At 43.2% G+C, this 22,389-nt stretch overlaps 1 protein-coding gene across 1 annotated transcript in view; it reads left to right on the top strand.

Moving 5' to 3' along the window:
- ACAD11 (acyl-CoA dehydrogenase family member 11) overlaps positions 1 to 1,617 on the top strand; it is a 94,456-nt gene extending 92,839 nt beyond the window's left edge. Inside the window, exon 20 of the mRNA XM_017868402.1 lies at positions 1,042 to 1,617. Within this exon, the coding sequence (XP_017723891.1) occupies positions 1,042 to 1,156 (115 nt within the window). The 3' untranslated portion in view covers positions 1,157 to 1,617. The remainder of the gene's footprint in view (positions 1 to 1,041) is intronic.
- Positions 1,618 to 22,389: the final 20,772 nt, after the last annotated feature.

Here is a 22,389-nt window from a genome sequence, read left to right as displayed (position 1 = left end):
CAGCCGGGTGCGGTGGTTCAAGCCTGTAATCCCAGCACTTTGGAAGGCTGAGACGGGCGGATCACGAGGTCAGGAGATCGAGACCATCCTGGCTAACACAGAGAAACCCCGTATCTACTAAAAATACAAAAAACTAGCCGGGCGAGGTGGCGGGCGCCTGTAGTCCCAGCTACTCCGGAGGCTGAGGCAGGAGAATGGCGTAAACCGGGAGGCGGAGCTTGCAGTGAGCTGAAATCCGGCCACTGCACTCCAGCCGGCCACTGCACTCCAGCCCGGGCAACAGAGCAAGACTCTGTCTCAAAAAAAAAAAAAAGAATCATCTACATTTGATAGGCATGGAGGTAAAAAATCTATAGATGCCTTGACATGAATTGCTTACATTTAGTTTCAGTGTAATTAAAGGCTAAATGAAGTGATATACATACTTTAATATAGAGCTCAACGCCAAGAAATAGTTGCTCTTATTATTACAATAATCGTTTCATTCAATTATGTTAATTTTTACACTGAGGTGACCCACCGAGGATTCCTGGGCCATAGACACAGCATGGGGTTTCGCTGAATTTATAGCGGTACATGTGAGTGACTATCTAATATCTAGATCCTGATTACTGGGAGGCAGGAACATTCTCCATTCCCCATCTGTCTATCTCCACACATAATTACAGCGTCTCCTTCTCTATCACACTGGAGATAGAGCCTCATCCTTCATCAATTTTTACCCTTAAGAAAGAACTAAATATAAAGTATCATACCATTCACTGCCTGTTCTAAGTTCTAGCAACATCTAGCAAACTATAGGAAACCAGGAATGAGATGAACTCCACTGTACTTTGCCATTTAACTTTCCAAAGTTGGGAACTTTAAGATGGCATTGCAGAAGCCCTTTAGCTTATTTTCCTGGTACTGTTTTTCTTACCATGACCTTGGTGGGATTTAAGAATTAATATAGTCTTGTTTTACAATCAGAGTGACTGACGTCAAAGTCTCATGTTCCTCTTCCATAACTCCCTGTGATCCCTGGTTCTTTTGCTTTTTCAGGTATGCTGTAACCCGAAGTTTGCGTTTAGCAGATGGACCTGATGAAGTTCACCTTTCAGCAATCGCAACAATGGAGCTGCAGGACCAAGCCAAAAAGCTGACAGCCAAGATGTAAGGAGAGTGGCACTGCCACATCCCACCGGCAGAAACTCTCCTTCATACAAACTTCATTGGCGCCAACATTTGAATCTCATATTTTTGCAGCAGTTTGAGCACAGGGTTAATTATTCACCTGTGGTAAAGATTATAGCATCTATTTTGATCAGTGGGTTTTATTATTTCAAGGGTCACACAGGGTTGAGTTCAGTAAGAAATGCTGTAGCTGTTGTCATTCAATCTAGTGCCTTCTTGAGGCCAGGAGTTTGGGGCCAGCCTGGGCAACACAGTGAGACCCCCATCTCTACAAAAAAATTTAGAAATGAGCCAAGTGTGGTGGCACATGCCTGTAGTCCTAGCTACTTGGGAGGCTGAGGCAGGAAGATTGCTTGAGTCTAGCAGTTTGAGGTTACAGGAGCTGTGATCATGACATGGCCTCCAGCCTGGGTGACCGAGTGAGACTCTTTCTAAAAATAAAAACAAATAAAAAATAAATTTCTTCTTGGGGTGGGGTGGAGGTGGGGAGCAAGAATTTGACCTGGGCTCTGATCCCTTGTGTGTTGTGGGCCTCTTTAACATTTGCCACTTTGCCTTAACCTCACTGTACCTCACTTTACTTTGCATGCGTTGGTGTTAATATTTTAATCTTAGAAGACCCTGACCCACTGAGGGTTTGTTGTGAGAGTCCCTGAAGCCATGTAGAAGCACCTTGAAATCTGTGAAACCACAATAAAGTACTTTATAAAAGGTATCCTTATTTGAAGTGGACAGATCTTATAACTCGAACTATTTAGCCTTATGGTTAATTTTAAAAGTTGTGATTTAGAAGGCAGGATTGTTTTTGAACATTAGGAATTAAAGGCTATATCTGGTCCTTACAGTTTTGTAATTTGTTTCTCTGTCTGAGGAAAGCTGGCTGGATTGGTTGGTGATTTGTTTTAGTTAATCTATTGTCATGTATCTGGCTATCCCTAAGGCAAGTCACTCCATGTGATCTATACTTAACCTCTCTCCCTTCCCTGAATGTAGTCAGATAAAATTATGTTAAAAAGAGCACCAAGGATTGTTTTGAAAAGGAAAAAAGTCTCCAAAGGATAAAGTGAGAAGATCAATTTCAGGATCAGGGCCCCAGTCCTGGTGGGAGAATGGACCAAAGGTAAACTCCTTAGCATTGTGACCATTTCTAGGGCTCTGTTTGTCACTAGGCAGCCATTCATCTGGAACAGTCTGCCAGGTTTGCCATATGTTTGAAACCACATGGTTTTAAAGCAAGAAACTGCCCTTTCTAATAATGAGATGGCAGGGAGGGAGCAGGGATAAGAGAACTCACCAGTCAGGGCTCTACCATGAAGACCCATCCAAGATTGCCAAGTGGTCAGTGACAGAGCCTCGACGAGGGGCCTTGAGACTGCCAGACAGGGAAGACACCATGAGGCGCCACACAAAAAGGTCATGGTCTTTCTCCAGCAAACATTTAGGATGCTCGGAGGGGGGGTGGGGGGTAGCTGTGATTGTCCGGGGGAGGGGCTAGTTAAAGGTCTCTGGTAACTGACCTTTTTACTCTAAGAACACGCAAGAGAAAGTTCAGCGGATTATGGAGGACTGATTTCCTCATCAGCCTATGGTTATTGATAAGAGCTTCTTCAGGGTGGGTCCTCATCACCCCAGCTGTTTCCATACAACTGTGGCTCACTTAGGTGTCATGGGCATGCCCACATTTTGTCCAAGAGAGATAAAGTAGGTGAAAAGCAATTTAGACACTTTAATGGATACATTGGGCAGGGCTTGCCCAAAACTGCTTTTCTCCTTGATCTTGAATGAAGCTACAACAGTGCCGGGGAAGTTCAGAAGGCAGGTATTTTTTACTTAGGCTTTCTAAGGGCTTTAAATTCGTAAAGTTCTTAAATAAAGGATATAAAGTGCAATGTATTTATGAAAATGTCTGCTATGAAAAATGTCTTATTTCAGTCAAGCCAGGCAGCCCCGCTTGGCTCCTCCCTTTCCCTTTCACTAGATGACCCCTCTCCAAGAAACAGAGGAAAGGGGCGGGGAGGCCTCTTGTTGACAGGCTGGTGTTTGTCTATCACATGTCTTTCTCCACCATTTCTTTTGCCTGGATCGCTCCAGTAGTCTCTTAACTGGAGTTCTAATCTATTCTCACAGCAGCCAGGATGACCTTCTCAAATGCTGCAGTGGCTTCCATCTCACCTAGAATAAATGCAGAGTCCTTGCTTTGGCTGACGAGGTTCCATGTGATCTCGTCCTCTGACACCTGTCTGATCTCATCGCCCTGGCTCACTTGCTCCAGCACAGCCTTCTGGCCTCCTTTCCAACATGCGAGCACAGCCAGGCCTCTGGGCCGTGGTTCGGACTATTTTCTCTGCCTGAAGGATCTACGCTGAGGTTTTCCAGATGTCTAAGTCAAAAGGCACATTATTAAAATGTCCTTTCTTGACCATTGCTTGAAACTAGCACCATGGCTGGGTGCAGTGGCTCACGCTTGTAATCCCACACTTTGGGAGGCCCAGGCGGGCGGATCACCTGAGGTTAGGAGTTCGAGATCAGACTGGCCAACATGGTGAAACCCTGTCATTCATGTATAGGCCTGCCAACAGAACAGAGCCAGAGCCTGAGCCCCAGTCAGTCAACACAGAGGCTGGGCAACAGACCCAGAAGGGGCTATGGGTAGCTGGAGAAAACCTAAGCCTGGGAAAGAACATCAGTGTCCTGGCAGTGGGGGCGCACAGTAGTTTGGGCAAGTCAGTTGATGGAATAGGTGTTTAATGAGTATTTAACAATCCAGGGAAATATGCATTTCGTTTTTCTCTCCTGATGTCTAATCTAGTCTAATCAACTGGAGGGCTGTGATCAGCTCTAGGTACAGAGGGCAGTCAGGATGCCTAAAAGAAACAAAACCACTTCTGGTGATTGTTGGAATTTTCCAATTTTCCAAATAAGCAGGATTCTAGGAAATGCCCTCCCTTAATTCAAGACAGACAAAGAGCATTTAGGATTTATGATCCTGCCATGCTATTTTTCTTTTCAGCACCTCTTTCTCATTGTGGTGATTATGAGCTTGTTGTGAAGAAAACTCATGTGCATTCTAGTGTGAGAGTGTGGGTACCATAAGCTCTGTGAAACAAGGGCTTCTTTCTGCCTTACCTTCACCCCCAAATCATGTGACCAAGTAAAGCGTAACAATTTATCCTGGAGAGGCGCGTCACTCTTAGGACGCCCTAAATAAGTACAGGTCAAATGGAGACCAGTTGCATGGATAGGATCTCCAGAAGGTATTTTCCCCAGTCTTCCTTCGTCTGATGGCTAATCACCTCGATGAGGAGCCTTTGGTTTCATTTTTTAAGTGGGTGCAGACACCCCCTCCCTCCACCACCTCTCTGACTTCAGTTTCTACTGCTCTGTTTCCTTACTCTCTGCATGCCAGACACATTGGCCTTCTGCTGTTCCTCCAATATCCCAGATATATTCCTACTTCAGGGTCTTTACACTTGCCTTTCTGTTTGCCTAGAAAACTCTCCCCGCACTGCATGTCCTCAAGGCTTCCTCCTTTCCTGCAAATGTAACCTTCTAGAGATTCCTTCTGTAACCACCCCATCTAAATTTCTATACCCTCCCAACACACACACACTCTTTTTCCCTGCTTTGGTTTTCTTCTTAGAACTTTTCATCGTATGACATACTATGTATTTTTCTCTTTTCTTTTGCATATTACCTCTTCCTCTCCCCCTACTAGAAAGTATGTTTTAGCAGAGAAGGGTTCTTGTCTGTTTTGCTCACTGCCACATCCCTAGAAGCTGGAGCAATGCCTGGAGCATTCACAATACGTCCTCAATAAACATTTGTTGAATGCGTGAATGCATGCCAGCTGCAGACGGGCGGGGAACGCACGATGTTTGATTCACTCTATGTGAGAAGTGCAGTAGCATAGGCTCGTGTTCCTTCACTTGCCATGCAGACATTTAAAACTTAGGGCCAGGTGCAGTGGCTCATGCCGGTAATCCCAGCACTTTGGGAGGCCAAAGCAGGCAGATCACCTGAGGTCAGGAGCTTGAGACCAACCTGGTCAACGTGGCAAAATCCCTGTCTCTACTAAAAATACAAAAATTAGCCGAGTGCAGTGGTGGGTACCTGTAGTCTCAGCTACTCGGGAGATTGAGGCAGGAGAATCACGTGAACCCAGGAGGCGGAGGCTGCAGTGAGCCGAGATTACGCCACTGCACTCTAGCCTGGGCAACAGAGCGAGACTCCCATCTCAAAAAAACAACTTAAAGCAGTGATTCTTACCCTGGCTGAACATCAGAATCACCTGAGCAGCTTGCTATAGCTACAGCTGCCTCAACCCCAGCCCTGGTGACGATTACTTTAGTAATAACAAGGTTCACCTGGGATTCTAGTGAATCGATGGTCAGGGGAGAGCCTCACTTCCTGACAAATCTTGATTAAGTCAGCATTCGTGGCTGCAAACACTAGGAAAAGACTGGCTAATGTGAGCAAAAAAATCTGTTGCGTGAGTATGGGAAGGGAAGACTATGGAAGTCTGGAAGATCCCGCCAAGACACCGGCAGAGAAGGAAGCAGGTCTTTGCAGTTGGGACCAGAGCAGCCTGACCTGGCGGATGGAAGAGACACCCCTGCATTGGTGACCTCCATCTGACCTTGTCCACCAGGTCTCTCTGCCCTTGCCTTGCTTCGGCTCTGAGGTGCTCATGGTTGACCACGCTCAGGCTACAGGGCTGCCCTCTGGGCTGTCCAGGAAGAGGACAGCTCTTCCAGTGCTACCAATAGAAATATAAGGTAAGCCGGATATGTAATTTAAAATTTTACAGTGCCACATTTAAAAAAATGAAATTAATTTTAATATATTTTATTTAACCTAATATATCCAAATATTATTTCAACATGTAATCAATATAAAAAATTATCAGTAAGCTATTTTACACTTTTGCCCCAAAATCCCAATATATTTTATATTTATAGCACATCTCAACTTGGAAGCTAAATTTTCAGTGGAAATGCTTGATCTGGAAAAAGTTAACTGTGTATAAGTAAGCTTCATAAAATTTACAGTTAAAAAAGTAGGTTCACATGCCCAACTTGTTCTAAACATACTTAACAGTTTTCAAATAACCTGAACTCAGTTTTTAAATTTAAATAATTCATTTAAAGTTAAGTAAAAAATTCAGGGCCAGGTGCAGTGGTTTACGCCTATAATCCCAGCACTTTGGGAGGCCAAGGTGGGCGGATCACCTGAGCCTGGGAATTTGAGACCAGCCTGGGCAACATGGCCAAACCCCATCTCTACAAAAAATACAAAAATAAGCCGGGCGTGGTTCCACACGCCTGTAGTCCCAGCTACTCAGGAGGCTGCGGGAGAAGGTCACCTGAGCCCAGGCGGCAGAGGTTGCATGAGCTGAGGTAGTGCCACTGCACTCTAGCCTGGGCGACAGGGTCAGACCTTTTCTCAAAATAAATAAATAATTTTTTAAAAATTCAACCACATTAGCCCGATTTCAGTGCTCAGTAGTCATGTGTGGCCAGTGGCTGTTGTATTGGGCCACTCAGCTCCAGCCCCTTGGTCCTCACGGTTTCAGAGGTCTCCCTCTCACCAAACTCGCACTCAGTGGGGAGAAAAAAACTTGGGACATTATTAGAAATAGAGATGGATGTGGAGCAGCCCCAAACAATTGTTCACTGTGGTAATTAAGGGAGCATAGTATGAACCCCAAATATCTGAGACCGGTCTCAGTCAATTTAGAAAGTTGTTTTTTGTTGTTTTTTTTTGTTTGTTTTTTTTGCCAAGGTTAAGGACATGCCTGTGACACAGCTTCGGGAGGTCCTGACGACATGTGCCCAAGGTGGTTCGGGCACAGTTTGGTTTTATACATTTTAGGGGGACATGAGACATCAATCAATATATGTAAGATGTACATTGGCTCAGTCTGGAAAGGTGGGACAACTTGAAGTGGGGAGGGGACTTCCAGGTTATAAATAGATAAGAAACAAACGGTTGCATTCTTTTGAGTTTCTGGTTAACCTTTCCAAAGTAAGCAGTCAGATATGCACTTATCTCAAAAAGCAGAGGGATGACTTTGAATTCTGTCTGTCCTTTGTCCACAAGGAATTTTCCTGTGGACAAATTGTGAGGGAGGTATATAGCTTTTCATCTTAGTAGCTATCTTTTTAAGGAATAGAATGGGAGGCAGATTTGCCCTAAGCAAAAGTCTCAGCTGGACTTTTCCATTTGGTTTAGTGATTTGGGGGTCCCGGAATTTATTTTCCATTCACAATAGTGATTTTATATATCTTGTTTGGTGAAGGAAAAAGTTGACTCTAGTCCACCTCCTGTATTTAAGGAAAGAAAAAAACCTAGCATGAAAAGAAATTGCTAAGTGTTTCTAGTTTACCAACAATCCTGTGATATTGTAATCCCAGCGACTCGGGAGGCTGAGGCAGGAGAATCGTTTGAACCCAGGAGGCGGAGGTTGCAGTGAGCCGAGATCATGCCACTGCACTCCAGCCTGGCAACAGAGCGAGACTCCATCCAAAAATAAATAAATAAATAAAAATAAAGATCATCTGAGGGAAAATTGTTATTTCTGCAGGGTGGTTAGGTTTTCTGACTGCCAAAAAAGGTTGGTTCCAATACATAGCAATGCATAGGAATTGAAGTGTATGTGAATTCCAATCTCTTAAGATTACATAGTTGATTTATGAGCCAAAGACTCTTCCCTGCTCAGTGGGATTCAGAATGATCTTGTTATGAGAAATGGAAAAAAGATTTTTTATACAATTCAAAACTGGACTGGGCACGATGGCTCACAGCTGTAATCCCAGCACTTCAGGAGGCTGACACGGGCAGATCGCTTGAGCCCGAGTTCAAGCCCAGCCTGTGCAACATGGTGAAACCCTGCTGCTAAAAACATAAACAATTAGCCAGGCATGGTGACACATGCCTGTAGTCCCACCTACTCAGGAGGCTGTGGTGGGAGGATCACCTGAGCCTTGGAAGTTGAGGCTGCAGTGAGCCACATGTGATCACATCACTGCACTCCAGCCTGGGCGATAAGAGTGAGATCCTGTCTCCAAGAAAAAGAAAAAATTCAAAATGGTAATCATTGTTCTTTCCCAAGCTACCCTCTGGAAAACTGTTCAGAATACACTTGTTGGCTTCAGGGGAAATGGTCCTGAAAGGGCTTACCTGCTGCATTTCATTCAGTTTAGACCATCGTGATTCCTATCTCTGTCCGCAAAATGCCAAACAAACTTTCTGTTATTAAGGAACTCAGCCATGATGTAAGGCTGGAGGGAGAGCCTACTCATCAGATGTGGATGGCCCCTGTGTGGAAGAATAACCTCCCCTTCTTGAGAGGAGCAAATGAGCTCCTTTCACAGCCTGCTCTCACGTGTGGTCATGGCTGCTGGTTCTCAGGCTGATCAACACAGATCTGTTGACCTTGGCAGTCTACCTCCTCCACTGGTTGAGGTCAGATTCTAAATTCTAAATCCAGCTGAAACCTTTCTGCAAGAGGTCTTCTTCCAGCCCTCTAAGACAGCTGGACTAATTTAATCTTAAAGGAATAAATAATTTAACAGGCAAATCCATAATATGTTGTAATCTTCACATGCTAAGGGAATTTTCTTTCTTCTATTTTTAACCTTTCTTTTGCTGGCAAAGTTTGAGACAAACAACAACAACAAAAAAATCTAGAAGAAAAGAAATGAGGAAGAAACAGCCACTCACAATGTAATATTTTCCCAGATGTGGAGCACGTAGGCTGAGGGGCTTAAAATCCTTCCTTCCTGTTCAGTGGTGTCTTTGCTCTCGATACACTTCAGAGTGCATCAAATCAAAAGGATTTCTTATTCATATCTAGTTGAAGCAACACAACACTAGATCAATTGGACTTGAAAGAAACCAGATTAATTTTAGAGGAGACGGAGGACACATGCAATTCTGAACAATTCAAGGAGTCCTTACGGATGCCTGTGGAGGATGCACATGTGATAAGGCCCCTGGTGTCCTTGTCCTAAGGAGGCAGATAGTTCATTCAACTGACAATTTACTTAATCTAATAGCCCCACCCTTTCCTACTAGATAGGGCAGGATTTTTGTCAACCACACAATTTAGAAAATAAGCTGGTTTTTACATAGAAAACAAAAGAGAAACATTTGCAAATTCTGTTTTCTTTAAGAGCCATTGCCACTGAGGACAGTGTGCAAGATGAGTCTGAAGCAACTTCAACGAAAGAACCTTGAAGCAAGAAGTAGGAAAAGACAATAGGTGGCATTTCTCTTTATTTGGGAACTCCAGTCCCAGCCCCAAATGTCTGAGAAGCTGGCCTTCTGGAGGCCTTTAATATAGGAGATGGACTAGAGTCAACTTTGAAATATTTTGAGGTCAGGGAAGACTGGCCTGGAACTGAAATTACTCACTGTAATTTTGGAAACCAGCCCACACAGCATAGACTCAGACACAACCTGTGGTTTTCTTAATGTCAATTGGTAAATGTTACTGTTTCCTGTTATGGAGAGATGATGCCAGACAAATAAGGGGCCAGATCACAAAGGGCCTCACAGTCCAAGATGAGGCATTGGACTTGGTCCTAAGAGCAGTGGAGTCACTGATGGGCAGTAGAAATACTACATGAAGAAGGGGTTGGATTCAGCCTATATCAGAAGCAGGAAGACCAGTCAGGATCCTGTTGCATTGACCCATGGAAGACATGTTAGAGGCCCACACGACAGTAGGTGTACTGGACATAGATTGTTAGAGATATTAAAGATGTAGAAGTAACAGAACACAATAAATTAGAAGTAGTGTGGTAAGAGAGATGTGAGAGTCAAGTACAACGCTCATAGCACTGGCATGGCAATAGTGCAGAATTTTTCTCAGCCCCTTCTTTGAACTTGTGACAAGGGCAAAAGTTTACTCCGCCCGCCATGCTCAACCCCTTGCAGGAGGGAGCATGTGAGTGAGCAAGTCCGGGACCTGACTGACCACTCCGGGCACTGACCCAGGAACAAGCTCTGGGTGGGGCCCACAGCCAGACCAGGTGCAAGTGAGCCAGTGCAGGTCCCAGCTGGCCACTCCAAACACCAGCGGGAGAAAGCTCCATGCAGCGGTGCCCAGGTTGTGGGGGACTGCCTGCGACCTCGAGGCCCTGGAGTGGGTGTTACAATGCTCCTTCAGTTCTGCTGTCCATGAATGGCCGTGTGTTAACAGCTCAGTTGACCCCTTGCCTCCTTGCATGGGGTGGCTGCCCTCTACCGGCAAGGGCAAAGTTGACTGTACTCATCTCCTGTATTAAAGAAAAAGTAAAATAAAACCCAAACGTAGCATGAAAAGGAATTGCTAAGTGCTTCTAGTTTACCAAAGTTCCTGTAATATAGATATTACTAAAGATCATTTGAAGGAAAATTGGTATTTGTGCAAGGTGGTTAGGTTTTCTGACTGCCAAAAAAGTTGACTCCAATACATAGCAACTGAAGTGTGTGTGAATTCAAATCTCTTAAGATTACATAGTTCAGATCACTTGAGCCCAGGAGTTCAAGACCAGCCTGGGCAACATGGTGAAACCCTGTGTCTACTAAAAATATAAAAAATTAGGTGTGGTGGCACATGCCTGTAGTCCCAGCTACTCGGGAGGCTGCAGTGGGAGGATCATCTGAGCCTGGGAAGTCAAGGCTGCAGTGAGCTGTGATCACATCACTGCACTCCAGCCTAGGTGACAGGAGATCCTGTCTCAAAAAAAAAAAAAAAAAAAAAATCAAAATGGTTATCATTATTCTTTTTCAAGCTACCTTCTGGAAAATTGTTCATAATGTTTTTGGCTTCAGGGGAAATGGTCCCGGAAGGGCTTACTTGCTGCATTTCATTCAGTTGAGACCATTCATTGTAACTCCCATCTCTGTCCACAAAAAGGCCACACAAACTTTCTACTGTTAAGGAACTCAGCCATGATGTAAGGCTGGAGGGATGGCCTGCTGATCAGATGTGGATGGTCCCTGTGTGAAAAAGTAAGCTCCCCTTCTCCAGAGAAGCAAATGAGCTCCTTTCACAGCCTGCTTTCACGTGTAGTCATGGCTGCTGGTTCTCAGGCTGATCAACATAGACCCGTTGACATTGGCAGTCTACTTCCTCCACTGGTGTGGCAGCCTTTTCGTGGGTCCCTGCAGTTAGGTGGGTCCCAAGCTCTTGTCCAGTGTCCAAGAAGAATGAATTTGTATGAATACTTGAAGGATGGTGAAGGCAGAGGATTTTACTAAGAGATGGAAATGGCTCTCAGCAAAGAAGGGGAGCTGAAGAGGGGATGGGATGGGCAGGTAGTCTTCCCCTCAAGTCCAGCATCTCTTCTCCAAAGTCTGACCAGCTCTTCCCTGAAGTCAGGCTGCCTCTGATATCAAGCAGCCTCACTGAAGTGAAGCCACCTCACTAAAATCAAGCCACCTCTCTCTCCTCTACCAACTGAGTCTAGGGTCTTTGTAGGCACAGGATGGGGGTGAGGCAGGCCATAGGTAGTTTTGGAAAAGGAAACATTCATTTGGAAAAAAAAATTATTTCTGAATTTTTTTTTTAAGCAATTGAATGTTGCCTTTTTTTCTATTATATTTACCACAAAAGCTGCTAATTTTGTTTTGGTTTTACTGATTTTAATTTCTCCTTTTTTTATAGTTTAGTTTTATTTTAATCAAAGGTATACATTTCAGAGTTCAACCATCAAATTACTGTCCAAAGCTAGTTATGAAAACCATCAGTGGTTCTTCCTCTCACCATCCCAACATGCTAATTTCTCATTCCCATAAACAACTACTTAAAAACATTTAATATAGCTGGGTACCTATAGTCCTGTTAGAGGCATCCCAACCAGAGTGACTCTATCTCGAAAAAAGGCTGGATATAGCAAGAGCTGCTGCATTACATTCCAAGGAATTTAGGCACTCTTGATCACAAGATGTTTATGGTTGAGGAAACAAGTTAGTGGAAAAAGCCATTCTTATTTTAAAAAATAGGTTTTCCTCTAAAGATAATATATTGTACACTCGTAAATTCTTGCCAACATCAGAAGTTACACAAGAGAATAACTATACTAACAGCCTGTCACAAGCCTTTATAATAAACTGCGCTATAGGCCTAATATCCTATATAAGCAAGCATTCTTGTTTAAATCCATTTATACCTAGTGTTCCATTATTGGAAGGCTAAGCATGCAAGAGTTATTTGTATCCTACTGCTCTCAAGGTCATCGCCAATGTCTGATTGCAAAAATTCAAAAAATTGCAACCTGAGGCATAAATGGGTTAAGGTAGGGGCATTCTTCCTCTTGCTTTCTGAGGACACCCTACTCTGCAATATAGTAGTTTTTAATAAACTATTTTAACTTTACTATGTGACTGGCCCTGAACCCTTTCCCATGCAAGATCTAAGAACCCACTCTTGGGCCCTGGGACAAAACCCCTTTTCTGTTAACAGTCCCAGCTACTCAGGAGGCTGAGGTGGAAGAATTGCTTGAGCCCAGTGTGTGTAACATAATGAGACTCCACCTCAAAATTAAATAAATAAACAAAACAGTTTAACTGATAAGCATGGAGATCTACTTCCAAGTCTTGAAATAATATAGTTATAATACTCTCACCTCTCAATGGTTTATTTTACTTAAACCTTCAGTTAGAGGCAGAATATAGTGAACACCTATATATCCTTATCTAGATTCACACTTGCTTTCTCCTTCTGTTTCTGAACTGAGAGTTAGCTGCAGATATTATGTCACCTAACAATATTGACACGAGAATTTGACCTTGATAAAACATTACTGTCATATGCAGTCTAGTCATCTATTGATTTCTCAGTTTAGAAGATGAGAATTCAACTGTTGATATTCTCTCCCCACTAAAAGTATTGATTTTCTCACATATACTCCCTCTTTTTTCATCCTCCTAATATAATCACATTGATACTATAGTTATGTAAGTACCAGTCAGAACCTTACCTTACCATGTCATATGTGAAGCTGTCCCCACAAGGTTGACAAGAATTGCATGCTGGGTTCTGAGCAGAAATATAATTAAGCATTAATTAGGCTGCACTTTTGCCTACCTCGTTGTTGCTGACGGTCTCCTAGCGCTAGATCCATTTGCATGCATATTGTTCCTATAGACAGGATCTCACGTTAGAATAATAAAGCTTTTAAGAATTGCTTAAGATGTTTTTAAGGTTTTGAATTCCACTGAAACAGCCAACAGTTTGCAGCTCACTTAGAGAGCTACCCATTCAGACTAGAGCAGGTCAGAGGCTCTGGGAACAAATTCCTCAAGAAGGTGAAATTGATAGGCAACATATGTATTTTAACACATTGAGAGAAAGGTGACTGATGTACCTGAGAGAAGAGTTTAGAAGAGTTGGGAAGCAAAATAATCATAGTAGTGTAAACCAAAGAGTATCTGGGACAAGTCTCAATCAATTTAGGAAGCTTATTTTGTCAAGGCTAAGGACACCCCTGTGACACAGCCTCAGGAGGTCTTGATGCCATGTGCCCAAGGCGGTTTGGGCACAGTTTTGTTTTATACATTTTAGGGAGACATGAGACATCAATATATGTAAGATGTACACTGGTTCAGTCCAGAAAGGCAGGACAACTCAAAGTGGGGAGGGAGGGGGATTCATGTCATAGGTAAAGGACAAATGCTTGCATTTTTGGAGGGTTTCTGATTAGCCTTTTATTGAGTACACAATTTATAGGAATAGTCACTTATGCCTTAGTCTGGCTTAGTAAAACAATGGGGCAAAGGAGGCAATCAGATATGCATTTTTCCCACATGAGCAGAGGGATGACTCTGAGGTCTGTGAGTCCTTTTTCCACAAGGAATTTCCCTGTGGGCAAATTGTGAGGGAAGCATGTTGCTTTTTATCTTTGTAGCTATCTTTGTTAGGAATAGAATGGGAGGCAGGTTTGCCTACGTGGTTCCCAGCTTGACTTTTCCCTTTGGCCTAGTGATTTTGGGGTCCCAAGATTTATTTTGCTTTCACAGTACATAAGACCCCCACAGAGGAACAGAATCAGCATTATATAGTTTCTTCATCCCCCTATCCCATGACTTCACCCTGCACCCTTTTACCAATCAACAATTTGTGCACTTCGGCCCACTCAAAAACCCTTAAAGTCCTCAACCCCAACTCCTTTGGAAAATGGATCTGAGGCATCCTCCCGTTTCCTCGTTCGGTGGCCCTATGATTAAACCTCTTTCTCTGCGGCAACCCGATGTCTCAGAGTGTTGACTTGCTGTACACAAAGAGCAACAGACCTATCACAGTTACATTGTGCTATGATTATCTCGCTGCCCAACTATTCTAAACTCTTCTCCCAGGTACGTCAATCTTCTTTCTTCTCTCAATATGTTCAAATACATATATTGCCTATCAATTTCATCTTCTTGAAGAATTTGTTCCCAGAGCCTCTAACCTGTTCCATCTGGATGGGTAGTTGTCTACGTCAGCTGCAAGCTGTTGTCTTAATTTGAAATGTCTTTTCAATACCATTTGAAGAATTCCACCATTCGTTTGAAGAAAACCAAAATATTTCACCCCCAAATATACTTCTTTGACGTATCCTGTAAAGCTTTTTTTTTTTTTTTTTTTCCCAAGACCAAGTCTTGCCTGCTGCCCAGGCTGGAGTAGAGTGGCATGATCATAGCTCCCTGCAGCCTCAACCTGCAGGCTCAAGTGATCCTCCGCCTCAGCTTCCTGAGTAGCTGGGACCACAGGTACATGTTAATAACTTTGCATGCTTTTTCTCCTATTCATCTGAAAATCAGTTGATTTTCAGTGAACCTTCAGAGGGTGACGGGCAAGTTTCCACTTTGGCCCCCATACTTTTTTGGGTACCTCCTGCTTTAGTACAGAACATCTTTCTGGAACTTTTTACAAAAGAATTAATGGGAGGTAAATTTGAGACCTCGTGTGTGTAAAAATTTCCTAATTCTGTCCCCTCACTTAATCAATAGTTTCACTGGATATAGAATCCTGGGTTGAGCTTTTTGAAGGCATCACTCCCTTTTCTTCTTTCACTGTTATTGAGCAATCCAATGCTATTCTGATTCTTGTTCTCTTCTCAGAAATGTTTCCTCTTCTCCTGCCACACCCTGGAGGGTTATAGCATCTTTGTTTTCATATGGTAAAATTTCACAATTACATGCATTTGTAAGGGTTGATTTTCATCTACTGGGCTGGCATTCCGTGGTGTTGGTGTTACTGGAAAGAGGTCACAATCCAGACCCCAACAGAGGGTTCTTGGATCTCATACAAGAAATAATTCAGGATAAGTCCATAAAGTGAAAGCTAGTTTATTAAAGAAGAAACAAAAGAATGGCCCGGAGAGCTGCTGGTTTGGTTGGCTATTTTTTTTTTTTTTTTTTTTAGATGTAGTCTTGCTCTCTCGCCCAGGCTGGAGTGCAGTGGCACGATCTTGGCTCACTGCAACCTCTACCGCCCAGGTTCAAGTGATTCTCCTGCCTCAGCCTTCCAAGTAGTAGGGATTACAGGTGCACACCACCACACTCAGCTAATTTTTGTTTGTATTTTTAGTAGAGACGGGGTTTTGCCATCTTGGCCAGGCTGGTCTTGAACTCCTGACCTCGTGATCCACCCGTCTCAGCCTCCCAAAGTACTGGAATTACAGGAATGAGCCACCGTGCTTGGCCAGCTATTTTTATGGTTATTTCATGATCATATGCTAAACAAGGGGTGGATTATTCATGAGTTTTCCAGAAAATTCCCTTTTTAGACTATATAGGGTAACTTCTGGATGTTGCCATGGCATTTGTAAACTGTCATGGTGCTGGTGGGAATAATTTGCCATGCTAATATATTATAATTGGTGTATAATGAGCAGTGAGGACCACCAGAGGTCACTTTCATTGCCATCTTAGTTTTGGTGGGTTTTGGTGGCTTCTTTATCACATCCTGTTTATTAGCAGGGTCTTTATGACCTGTATCTGTGATACCAGTCCTGTTGTCCTCCTGTCTCATCCTGTGCCTGAGAATGCCTAACCTGGGGATGCAGCCCAGCAGGTCTCAACCTTATGTTACCCAGCCCCTATTCAAGGTGGAGTCACTCTGGTTCAAACACCTCTGACACTGGGACTCATAAAACAAACCCAAAAATGAAGGCCTCAGAAGCAGCCTCAGAACCAGAAGTTTTTCTGACTTTCTTCTACCCTCTTCTACCCTCCTGTCGCTCAGTTCCATTCTCCCCAAGGGCTAGCCACAGCCGGGCGGGGCGTGGTGGCAAGCCCTTAATCCCAGCACTTTGGGAGGTCGAGACGGCGGATGCACGAGGTGCAGGAGAATCGAGACATCCTGCGCTAACCAGCGGTGAAACCCCGTCTCTACTAAAAAAAAAAAAAAAAACAAGCAACAAGCAACAACAAAAAATAGCCGGGCGAGTGGCCGGGCCGGCCTTGTAAGTCCCGCAGCTACTCGGGAGGGAGCTGAGCAGGAGAATAGGCGTAAACCCGGGGGCGGAGCTTGCAGTGAGCTGAGATCCGGCGCCACTGCTGCACTCCAGCCCGGGCGACAGAGCGAGACTCCATCTCAAAACAAAACAAAACAACAACAACAACAAAAGAAACTAGAATCTCTCTTCCCCAAGGTGGGTCAGAAACCAGAACCTCTTTTTCCCAAAGTCAGCCATAAAACCTAGAATTATTACGCTTTCCCTCCACCTTTCTATGTAAAACTGGCCATAAAATTATCCGACTTACCTTGTTTGACTACAGGTCAGAGGACCCCTGTTCCAGAGAAGGACCCGCCCCATACCCACAAGGAAGGTCTGCGTGCTCAGATACGCCAAGAACAGTCTAAACAGACCTTACCGGGTTTCCCCGCGCAGTCCCTTAGCATTTGACCCTACCCTTTTGTCCAATCATAAACACGGCCAAAGCATGGCTGTCAATACTTTGTGGAACCTAAGCATCAAAGTGAACAATATCCCCAGGATCTTTGGGCTTTCATTCTGAAGGCTCCTGTGTATACTCATTAAATAAATGTGTATGCCTTTTCTCTAATTAATCTGTGTTTTGCAAGTTGATTTTTCAGCAAACCTTCAGAGGATGAAAGACAAGTTCCCTTGGCCTCCTCAGTGGCATAGTCTTCCTTACTGGGAAAGGGCTTGTAGTTTTTATTTTGTTCTCAGCCCCTTTTCAAAACTAGTATTTTTTTTTTTTTTTTTTGAGACGGAGTCTCACTCTGTCGCCCAGGCTGGAGTGCAGTGGCACAATCTCAGCTCACTGCAAGCTCCGCCTCCCAGGTTCATTTCATTCTCCTGCCTCAGCCTCCCGAGTAGCTCGGACCACAGGTGCCCGCCACCATGCCTGGCTAAGGTTTTCGTATTTTTAGTAGAGACGAGGTTTCACTGTGTTAGGCAGGATGGTCTCAATCTGCTGACCTCGTGATCTACCCGCCTCAGCCTCCCAAAGTGCTGGGATTACAGGCGTCAGCCACCGCGCCCAGCCGAAAACTAGAATTCTTTTGGGATCTGAGTTTTTTGGATAATGGGCTCCCTGAACTGGGTAACTTTTGTCTATTTTTCCATCTTACTCTGCTTAACAAGATTACCTCAACGTTCTCTGTCAATGTCTTCTATTGTTTTCTTCTATTTTATGAAAAAAATTTTAAGACCTGATTTTCTGTGGGAAAAATTTTTCAAAGTGGCATCCTGTTGTTTTGTAGATGCAATGCTTATCTCTGAGGGTATAGTGATACAGCTTTCTTTTCCAATGCTTTCTTCTTCGTAGTGTCCTCCAGATTTCCTTTTTTCTTCCCGTTTTGGCCTCTTTTGTGCTTCTACTGCCATACCTGGAGGTAAACACCTGTCAGCATTCACACTAAGGGCTGCCTTCGAAGGCTCTCTGCAGTGCTGAGTCACTTTAGGAAAGCCTCTGCCACAGGAAGGGTGTGCTATCATCCAGCTGTGTATCACTTGATAAAGTTTTCTGTTCCAAACTCTAGATTTGCTTAGATACTCTGAACTCACCTTGATTTAGTGTTGACAAGATTGTCCTCAGGTCAGCTCTTACATTTAAAGCTGGGGAAAATGTTCCATTTCCTGCCTTGGAATGCTGGGAGACCTGATAGATACATACGAAGGGCTATTTTGAGTCGTGTAAAATACTAAAATGTGAGATTGGGGTTTGAGCTTAAGTAACTCCAGTGACTTTCCTGAACTTATGCACAGCTAAATATTTGTAGAATTACTTCCATATGACCTTTCCTTTTGAAGACAAATGACTCATTCTTTCATTGACTCATGCCACATCTTCATAAACTTTTCCCTGAAATACAGACTGAGGGCATGAGTTCCTCTTTTCCTGCTTACAGGCATTGGTTAGGGTCCAGGGAATGAGGCCATGTTCTCTGTAGACCTTAGGTTTATCTACTGCCATTGGACAATAGCTGAAAACTCTTCATACAGGATAACTGCATAACTTGTATATAAACCATATTCCTTTTCAATGTTAAAAAATTTAAGCATGAAACATTCTTATTTGTGTAAATAACAGAGTTTTCATTAACAGCTCTGGGCCTTTCTCTTCTCTTACAAAGTTATTTCCCTAAATTGGGGATTTGTAAAAATGATGGAAATGTACACATCTTCTTTCATAAGCTTGATGGCAAAACAAACGTTTTAAACTGGCCACCCTATTTGCTGTATTCATGGGACCCTGGAACCCACAGTACCCTCGCCCACCTTTTACTCCCTAAGTTTGGAAATTAGTGGTCAGTAATCCAGACGTGAAGTTCTTTGCTTTAAATGCTAAATGACATATTAAACAACACATGTAGTAACAACTAGTAATAGGAAAGCACTGATGACCAGGAGAAATGCCTGAAGTTTCCACTACAATGGAGGAGTTAAAGAATTTATTTCACAGAAAGTCATCTATGGGAAACAATAATTCTGAGAAGTGACCTAGTTCTGAGGTTTTTAACTGAGGTGACAGTGGGACTGAGTTTTCAGGTATTTTTAAAATATGTGCTTCTGGGCATTTTTGCATAAAGGGTTTATACATATTTCAACAGATTCTTAACACCAAAGTAAGATTTCCTGACCAGGTCAAACAGGCATTTCATAGACAAAATTAATGCCCAATGTCAGAAACCTAAGCAGGGCAGAATCTGCCTGACAAGCCAGTGTTCTTGACACAACCTCACTGCGCCCTGCAGTGAGGCGCACTCTGTCTACAAGGCTGACACCCTATTAGGTGTTTACATCTATTATTCTTGATCTCCTGAACATCCCCAGGAGGGAGACAGAGATTGTCTTGACCCCCACTTATTGGTGACAGCTCCAAGGTCACTTGGTGAAGGCCAGAACCACAGTCCAGGTGGCCCCAACTCAGTCCATACCAGCTCCAGGATACCTTACTTCTGTTCTCCTGCCCTAATTTAAACAGACCAGATGACACAAGACAATGGGTTAAACACTGAATTCAACCAAAATCCACACAAACATTTGGGGTTACTATGAGGATGGAATCTACACCTTGGGCATCCAGGAGTGATTCTGATATAACCTGGATACTCAGAACTTAACATGTACTCAAAAAAAACAAAAACAAAAAAAAAACACAAGAAAAAAACAAAACTGGAAACGCTCCGAGGAGCCAGGCAGTCACCCAGTTCTAACTCAGTGCCCATTCCAAGTTTGGTGTGTGCTGTGGGCCAGCCTTGGGGGTCTGCCTCCCCAGCTTCAGGACAGGCTGTCAGTTGTTTCTGAAGGTGCTTGAGTTGAATTTATACCAAGTCCCATCAAGGCTCAGGTGGCTCTGGCTCCAACCAACCCTTTGTCCTACTAATCTATGAAAAAACTCTTATTTGTTACTGGTGCTCCAGCCAACACTATGTATTAGTCTGCTTGGACTGTCATAACAACATACCATAGACTGGTGGCTAAACAACAAATTTAGTTTTCACAGTTCTGGAGGCTGGGAAGTTTAAGATCAATGTGCCAGCAAGTTAGGTTTCATTCTGAGGCCTCTTCTCTTGGCTTGTACTTGGCTCCCAGTGTGCTCACGTGACCTCTTGATGCAGAATGCCAGGTGTCAGGGGAGACGTACAGGTGGGCTCTCTGGTGTCTAAGGTATTATCCCCATTATGAGGGCTCCACCTTCATGACCTCAGGTATCTAACACTAATTACCCTCCCTGAGGCTCCATCTCCAAATACCACTGGGGGTTAGGGCCTCACCCTGTGAATTTTGGGGGAAGATACAACCATTTACTCCCAAACAACTAGCTTCCCTGAAGTCCTTGTCCTTCTCTGTCCCATCACAAAAGTGGTATGAGCACACATGTGACCATGAAACTACATATTGCAAAAGGAATTCAGTCATTTAAAAGAACATCTGATTAATAACTCGTTGGACAGAAAGCACATCCATCCAATTTCTCGTAACCACTGGTTTTTATCTTATTTCAAGGGGACTAATTTTGATTTTTTTTTGCCTCATAATATCCCTATTTAATTCTCGTAACACGCCTTTGAGGAATGGGCTCAGAATTAACCTTACTTTGTAGATAAGGAAACAAAGAAGTCTGCCTTCCTTGGTCATACTGCCGCTGACCAGTAAAAGGAGGGCCATGCATTCCCAGAAACTCAAGTAGGCAGTTAAATTCCTAGTCAGAGGAGGTTGCGAGAAAGTTTATCTGCAGTATTTTTTCCAAGTGCTCTTCCCAAAATCCTAATAAAGCTTATTTACACAATTTTCATATAATGAACAATTTCAGCATGAGAAGGATTACTGAAGTTCTAGACTGAAAGGGATTCTTGAGCATCTGGTGATGATCCTCGGTGGACGGACGAGGGTCCAGCATGGTCTCTTGCCCATTTCCAGTTTCTGCCTCTGCACTGCTCCTTAGATGGACTGTGGGTTACTAGGGTGTATCTCTGAGTTTTGCTACCTCTAAACAGCCCCTCCCCCAACAAACACACCAAAGTGATCACTCCACACTGCTGTTTAAAACACAGATCTCATTCCTGAATCACTATTAGGTTTGATGTTAATGCGTCAGCCCGGCACTTAGGACACCGTCCAGCTGGCTCCTCCCTGGGTCTCAGGCTGGGTTCTCTCTGGATCCTTTTCCCCCAGCCATACCAGACAACCCCCACCCCTCCAGGTGTCCTATATACACTTTCCTGTTACCCTGCTCAAGCTGTCTCACTTTTGTATCTCAGGACTGGAGCAAACGACTTCATACTTAAATCTCAGATAAAGCCTCCACCCTCAAATATCAAAACTCAACTTTCCCCATCACAGACACTTGCCTGACATTGCTGTCGTCTTAATGGCTCAGAATACACACCTCAGCGTCACATTAAGAGTTTTGATTTCTTACTCTGTTACTTACTAGTTGTGTGACTTTTAGTAAGCTGCTTTACTTATCTGAACCTCATGTTCTTCACCTGGAAGATGGGAATTGTATCAGTACCAAGCCCATAGGTTTGTTCTGAGGATTAACTGGCCCATAGGTTTGTTCTGAGGATTAAATGAGGTTATACAATACTTTGCAGACAGTAAATATTCAGTAAAGGTTAACTATTATTGACATCTAAACATCAATGATTACAGACTAGTTTAATGGGTCTTTATTGTATTCACAATACTTATATTCTTGGTATTTAAAAAAAAAATTGCTATGTTGATTTATGCTCTCCTAAATACCTAATCCCAATTTAGCTGTTATAATTTCTTTCAGTGAACATTTTTATGGCCATCTATTGTCTAGAAACTAAAACCCTAGTTACATATTAAAATACTTCCATTAACATATTATTCCATAATCTGTGAGAGATGATAAACTTGATGCAAAAGTTTGAATTAGTGACTTGGAATAGGAGTAAGTTTCCATTTTGGCTGTTCTTACACATCAACTGTGGAATCAACTCGGTTTTTGCTTTGAAAGGAAACTTGGGAGTGTGGGTATTTCCCCATTCTTTAAGAATTATTTGTTTATATTCTCCATGTTTATATTTTCTTGTAGTTTGTGGTCACACGAGAAAATCTATGTGCTGAGACTTGTTATTTGAAAAATCTTCTGGCTATTTAATTTTCTCTTCTTAAAAATAGAATTGTCACACATAATTAACAGCCTGACCCATTCCTGAGTGTTGTATGAAAAATAAATGAGATGCTGTGTCTGGAAACTTAGATGTGGCTGCAATATTAAACGAGAACAAATATA

The sequence above is a fragment of the Rhinopithecus bieti genome, unplaced genomic scaffold, assembly GCF_001698545.2.
Source record: "Rhinopithecus bieti isolate Rb0 unplaced genomic scaffold, ASM169854v2 scaffold_2453, whole genome shotgun sequence".
NCBI classification, from domain to species: domain Eukaryota; kingdom Metazoa; phylum Chordata; class Mammalia; order Primates; family Cercopithecidae; genus Rhinopithecus; species Rhinopithecus bieti.
The sequence above is the reverse complement of the archived record's forward strand: the minus strand, read 5'-3'. Positions and strand labels throughout refer to the sequence as shown.